Raw genomic sequence first — 7,224 nt, 5'->3', positions numbered from 1 at the left:
TCCATAATCCGCGATAAAAGTCGCGTCGGTACACCAAACTCCAAACCTCGACTTATCGGAATCCAAGTTTGATCCGCCTGCACACGCTTACCACGGTGGAATCCCTGCAAGGGACCGGCCTCCCATCCAACAAAAAGATGGTAAGGAAAGGGGTACTACTTAGCTTGGAAAAGGTACTTTACGACTGTGGATGAAAACTCATAGCTTGATCATCAGTCGCCGTCCACTCTCGATCTGATGGCTCCCGCATCGTCATGGATCCTTCAAGTCACCTTCCTATTGGACGCCTCGAAGTCAAAGCCAGGAAAAAGGAAGAGTCGACACGTGTCCGGTTTGACGGGTAGCTGCTGCAATTGCTCCGTGCCGGAGTCGTCTGCTGAGGCAGTCCGTGACGAGGGCGACGAAACGAGCGAGGGAGAGGATCCTCCGGTTTGTTGATCGCCGACGCATCCATGGAGCCGTAGAGGGCAGAAAGAGGAAGAAAGAGAGTCGATTTTTTTGTGGAGTTTTTATTTTTTTCTTTGCGATCGCTTGATCTGGCCTAGATTTGGTCTGGCTTGTATAATCCAGTTGAAGGCTGTCAATATTGTGCTTTCGTTTCAGCAGTTCGGAGTATCGATCACTTTCGCAGCTGGCTGTCCAGGTATGGTTTTCCTCCTTGCTTGCTTTTGGATGGGGATTTGTGATCCATAGCTAGGGTTTTCATTTTAAATGATCCGAGGTTACTTATTTCATCGATTTTATGAATTTTGAACTTCTGTATGGTAGCAGATTCGTGTTGTCTTTTTTGATCTGTGGTTATGCTAATGGTAGCAGTATTTTTGTACCATTTGGGGATAATTGGAGCTCGAAATACTGCTTTTGGGAAAACAGGAAAAATAAAGCCTACGTTTTAGCTGCTTATCACTTTTCAAGGGGCCTATAGTCATAAACTAGGTTAGGGTCATCTACTTAGTTACCGACTGTTAGATCTCCATAATAGGTCGTTTATCATGCTTCTTGTCAACCTTTGGCTTTCATGTTCATGTAACGAGCTTAACTGTTCTCTGCTAAGAGAAAGTTAAAACATTGACGGCCACTGATGCAATCTGTTTCTTTGTGAGGGACTCCGTACCATGTGATTTACATGGTATTCGTTGAGCAGTAGCCCTTTTGATCTTGTTCTCAGAATTTTTTGGTTGAGCCTGTTATTATTGGAAAGAAGGCCCTTGTTCTCTGGAGTTGACTTAATTATATGGTAGATGTAGGTAGGTTGGAAGCTTCGACGAATTCTTTTATGATTTGTAGAGTTTGAATTGCCTTATACAAATTATGATTCTGCTAATAATGATTTTGAGCCGTTAAAATGCTTGTTGATTATATTTGTCATATCTGGTCCCTGTACAAGGATATTATTAATTTGCAAAGTAGGTCTAACAACTATCCCAAAATGCTAAACCTAAGTTAGAAGTAGATTACTCATCTAAAACATATAAATCTCTTTCTTTAGTCCATATTTGATGTAAGACTAAACTAAGATGTTGTGTCTCCCTCATGTTTTTGTGAAGATCTAAGGTTGATTTCATAGTTCAAAATCATCCATAATTGGTAGCATATACTGATGGTGGTCTTGACCATCATGATGGCTTCCCTTTCCAAACTCGTCAATATGCTGCCAAACTATCACAATTTGCATAGACAAGAGAACTAACCATAAACTTGTTAAGCTTGACCGTTAATAGGGTTGTAAATGAGTAGGATGCTCATGAATAAACTCGGTGCTCAACTTGATAAGAACTCCTTTATGTTTCTAATATTAAAAATAAATTCAATGAACAAGTTTGAACACTAGCTAGCTCAATTCATTAAAATAAAACTAGTAAACAATTCATAATAAATTTATTTAATAAGTTGTATAAAGTTTTATTACATTCTTATTTAGTACGCTCGCAAGAATGAAACTCAAAGGATAAGTTTTATATTTAAATATATTAAATATGATGCATATCTTATAAGTTTTATGCTTTTATGGTATTTATAAAATACTACAAATGAGAAAATAACATGTTTCACTTATTAGAGATCATTCTTTGAACTTAATTATAAATATAGTAATGTCTCTTATGAAGCTCAATTAAAATTCTCTCTTATGAAGCTTGATAAAAAACTTGAGTTTGGTTTGAGTTTTGTTACATTTTTAACAAACGATCTTACATAAGCTTGGTAAGATATATGAACAAGCTTGAACATAGTCAAGCCCTACAATTTTGCATCCTTACCACTAATTTAAAATGCTTATGATCAAATGAGTAGAGTTCATTCATCTGAGCCTTAAGACCCTTTTCATTAACTAACAATTCCTTTTGTGGAACCAAATTATGATGTGTCAATATTATTGTCTAGTAAATGGGCCATGCTAAGCATGAATGAATTACTAAAAATGCTGATCAAATGAGTAGTAGTTCATTCATCTGAGCTTTAAGACCCCTTTCATTAGCTCACAATTGTTTATGTGGAACTAAATTAGAATGTGCCAATATTATTGTCTAGTTAATGACCCATGCTAAGCCTGAATGAATTACTAAAAATCATTCAGTCAATCAGATTACATCTTAATGATGGTGTTGAACTAGTGGTTTACCTACTCGTTCTGAAAATGAAAGAAAAAAAATGAATTAGTGGTTCCAAAAATGATAATATCAATTCTTTATGAGAAATTTAAACATAGAAGGAAGTCTATATGAAATGGTTTGAACTTTGTACTTTAGAATTGAGACATTAACGAGTTGTAGCTATTCTGTATAGAATTTAAATGACAATGACATGTTCAGTCCAATGTAAAAGAGTAAAAGAATTTCAATATTTTTGTCATACTGATAACTGTCGAACTATTTTGAGATGACACAATAAGTGTCAATAAAATTTCCACCAGTATTATTTGGGATCTAAAGTAATTCTAGCAATCACTCTAGTAGGAATAGCATCAAGCGTGCATTCTTATATTATCCACTTCTCTTTATGTAATAATTACTTATTTTGTATGTTATATAACAAAAACAAATATGATAACTTGATTGTGCGTGATTTTTGAATTGTTTTGTAGATATGGGATATCAATACAATTGCCATATCTGAATTCCATATTACACTACTTGATTATGAGGATTATTCTTTTCCACTTTTTTGCATTAATAGTGACAAATGCATCAACTCATGTCTTTCTCAAGTATAGAGTTGGATTGATAATAATTGGGTCTCTCAGGACCAACAATTAGAATCAAGTAACAAAACTATGGGGCCTATCACTGGAGTGAGCAACCCTAATAATTTAGCTTCAAGACAGCGTTTAAGGTGGACAAATGAACTGCATGATCGTTTCGTGGATGCTGTGGCACAACTTGGTGGTCCAGATAGTAAGTGCCTTCTAGACATTTTAATAAGATAATAACTGTAAGATTGATTTACTAGACTGAAGGTATATTAGAATTTTCCTTTCAGAAATTACTTGGCTCTGAATTGGTATATCAATGTTTTCAATATCCAGTTTTCTCTCACTGTTCTTATGTAAGTTCTTTTTGCATAGGCATTGTGAATTGCATATGTGGTTAATAGGCAAAATCAAGGAAGAAAAATCCTTCTACATAAATATCAATTTAGGAAACAAAAGCTTTAACATAACAAAAATGTTTCCATATATTAGTGTTTAGTGAAATCAAATATAGTTACACTGGTTATAACTTTCTCATGTTTGCTAGATTGTTCACTATGGTTAACTCTCTCCATCTTGCCAAGCACAAAGGAAAATATTAAATAACTTTATGTATCTTATCTGATTAAGGGCATGATTAACTATGATATCATCCAGCTATCACTATGATCAACCTATTACTATGACTGACTTTACAGTAGAAACCCAATGATTATACAAAAACTGAAGTATTTAATCAAGTGAATTAGTTAGTTTAGTTTTATTTCTGACTAATATTTTGGAAATGCTTTTCAATTTGGCCAATGACAAGTGGATTCATGATAGGAGCAACTCCTAAGGGTGTACTCAGAATCATGGGTGTTCAAGGTCTTACAATATACCATGTGAAAAGTCATCTACAGGTACCTGTTTAGTGGTTGCTACATTCTTTTGTAGATCTTTGCATGCTACACTGTTATTATATATCTTTTTTCTAATTTGTCTATTATTGTATGCCTAGAAATATAGGCTCGCAAAGTATGTTCCTGAGGCTTCAGCAGATGGTTGGTGACTTTTTTTACTACAATTAGCTGAGCATTTAGGATATTGTTTTGGAAGTTATATCTGTGTTCTCTGTTTACAAAATGATAAACACCATATATATATATTCACTTGTGCAGGTATAAAATCAGAAAAGAAAGATGATGGAAATTCAATTCCAGGCCTTGAAAGCACTTCGTATGTATAAAGATCAAGTTTTTTTCTTTTCTCTATATTAATATGCATGAATTTAAGGCAACTAAATACTATTCTAAATTTATGTAGTTCAAATTGATAGAGTTCACTTAATGATTATCAGAGTCTATGGGTTACTGACTTGTAAGTTTCAAGAAAAAGATATTAATCAGGGTAACATTAGAATTGTCAGGTAGAGAACCTTAGCTTCATGAAGGATGGCGATAGATCAGTGGTCAAAGATATGGGGTTAGGTGTTTGGGTTATACTCATACTGTAGGTTGGGAAGGGAACGGGGAATCAGTTGAGGTGCTGTTGTCTTAGTGGCCAGGACTTTGCCTTTGAGCTTTGTAACATTAAACTACTAAGCTTGTAAAAGATTTCATTGTCCTAAATTTTGAGTCAATGATTTAATTGCTACAGAAAAAAAATGCTATATGGAGATCTAAGAATATGTTTGATAAGTTGAAAAATATTTTTTTTTCAGGGGAATTCAAATAACAGAAGCACTGAAATTGCAGATGGAGGTACAGAAACGACTTCAGGAACAACTAGAGGCAAGTTAATAGGGATGACAGTATTAAATGATTCTACCATTAGAGTGCAGTCCTTATTGTGAATTCTATTTTTGTCGTTTCAAATTTTGATGCTGTCTGTTTTCACAAAGGTATATAGTCTAGAATAGCCCATGTGATAATTTTGATGCTATATATATCAAATAACCCATGTGAGATTATTTTTAAAATGAATTGTTGTAGAATCTGTTGAGTTGGAGCAAAATTAGAACATAGATATCAATCATTGCCAGCTTGGAGCTCAAAATAGGAAAAATGTGCTAGATTGTTTAATGAAGAAACCACCAACTTGACAAGGACTAGTAAAAAAGAGGTGAGAACTTCTTAGTCATCACGATTTCTATAATGAAATGACAGTCTACTTTAATATGCTTAGCTTGCACATGATTGATCTGATCCAACAGCAATGTAGATAGCAACTTGGTTATCACTGCATAATTGTAGGACCTATATGCCTAATCCAAGCTCCTCCACTTGTAGCAAAAGGTGATTGTGCTCATCACAGGCCCCCTCATAGCCTGTCCCCAGGTTATGTGAAGGGAGGTAAATCCAAGCTCCTCCAAGAGTGAATGAACACATTCTTTCTTAAGTGCATACCAGCATGACTATAGTACTTATGGTTTAATCTCCAATGTAGGCACGATCATACTGTAATCTAAAGATGGCTCATCATCATTCTTTAGTAAATCAAATCCTTGTTTGGAGCAACTTCGAGATGAGAAAGAACATGTGGACCACATCACAATGACACTGTTGGTTTCCCCATAAAATGGCTGAGAATCTAACATCAAAGGTTTTTGATTTATAGGACTTTAGATCATAAACCACTTTCTGAAATTTGCACACTAAGAAAAGTTAACATTACTGACATAAACCTCCATTCCTTACTTGCCTTGAATGTTCATGAACCCAAAAGGAGTATAATCACGGGAGAACAAGTAGGATAATTGAATATGACCATCTGAGATAGGATCTGGGATCCTAGTTAGTATAGCTGCAGTGATGCTATAACAGTGATGACGTGCTATTTCTGCAATGGGAGGTGAGGTGTGGCAGTTTGAGGAAAAGAACACCCGCTCTTGTCAGATAACCAAGTTGAAGCGAGGAATTTTGAATTCTCTTTTCCTATTTCACCAAATATTTGTATCGTGTTGCTCGAAACTATTTTTTGTGAGCTCAAGTACAACTTTGAACTAATCTGCCACCCGATGGCCATAACAAGAATAGAATCTCATGCTTGTGAAACTGATAACAGGTGCAAAGACAACTGCAGCTAAGAATAGAAGCCCAAGGAAAGTATCTTAAGAAGATTATGGATGAGCAGCAGCGCCGTAATGGCGCAGCACTAGGTGAACTGCCTGGATCAGGTAATCCTGCACTCACTTCTGGTGATCACTGCCTGGACTCCGAAAAGACTGATCCTTCAACCCCAGCACCAACTTCTGAATCCCCCATCCAAGATAAGGTTATCGGCGGGGGACATGGAGACACTGACGGGTTCTACAAAAGCATTTCACGTGATGACTCTTTCTCCTCTCGCTGTGAACCTCTGACACCTGACTCCACCTTCCATGTTAGCTCTCCGTCAGCGAGCCCCAAGCACGAGAGCACTTCCAAAAGGTTCCGAGTGGGGAGCATCGCAGGGCAAGGCAAGTCAGAACTAATGGTTCCTCACATATTAGAGTCGAGTTCGGGCTCAGATTTCCATCAATGATGATCGTCGTGCCGTTCCATTCATGTAAGATTACTAACTTGGAAAATCATTTAGCTTTAGATATTTGTCTACGTCATCTATTGAAGATAATCCTAGAGATCCCATGAATGAATGATGTAATGACTATCTTGTTGAATACTTCATTAGGTCCATGTAGAGAAGTGTGGTTGGGAGACGCTTCTTTATGCTTATAAATGGCATTGCCACTTTGATTATCGAGAACAATATTACTAATTCAAATATCAATCACATTTATCTGAGCCCGGACTTCGAAAGGTTCAAAACTTAATTTATCTGAAATAATTATTTATCAATTCCTGTTCTTCCAATTTATCTGGACTGATAAAAGAGAATTTAAATGTCAGATTCTTATTCCCCCCCCCCCCCCTTATTCTGGGTTGTCTGATCCTGTGATGTTAATTAATAATATTCGATGTCATGTCAGTGTTTATCATTGGGCAATCATCCATGAAAGTGACAAGATATGGCATGAATAGAGCCCTTCACCAAGAGAGGGACGGTTTCGGACCTTC

The 7,224-nt window shown here is 36.2% G+C and overlaps 1 protein-coding gene across 2 annotated transcripts; it reads left to right on the top strand.

The window, feature by feature from the left end:
- The first annotated feature begins 299 nt into the window (after positions 1–299).
- Positions 300–6,906, top strand: LOC121975440 (myb family transcription factor PHL7-like). Of its 2 annotated transcripts, none has more exons than XM_042527079.1 (7): positions 300–643; positions 3,255–3,392; positions 4,013–4,089; positions 4,188–4,230; positions 4,348–4,405; positions 4,890–4,959; positions 6,233–6,906. In XM_042527079.1, exons 2-7 carry the CDS (start codon positions 3,272–3,274, stop codon positions 6,689–6,691), a joined length of 828 nt encoding a protein of 275 aa, XP_042383013.1. In that variant the 5' UTR covers positions 300–643; positions 3,255–3,271; the 3' UTR covers positions 6,692–6,906. The 2 variants fall into 2 exon arrangements, with proteins under 2 accessions (XP_042383013.1, XP_042383012.1); XM_042527078.1 differs by having other exon boundaries at positions 3,242–3,392.
- The last annotated feature ends 318 nt before the right edge of the window (positions 6,907–7,224 follow it).

Source organism: Zingiber officinale, chromosome 4B (genome assembly GCF_018446385.1).
Source record: "Zingiber officinale cultivar Zhangliang chromosome 4B, Zo_v1.1, whole genome shotgun sequence".
In the NCBI taxonomy this organism is placed as follows: domain Eukaryota; kingdom Viridiplantae; phylum Streptophyta; class Magnoliopsida; order Zingiberales; family Zingiberaceae; genus Zingiber; species Zingiber officinale.
The sequence above is the reverse complement of the archived record's forward strand: the minus strand, read 5'-3'. Positions and strand labels throughout refer to the sequence as shown.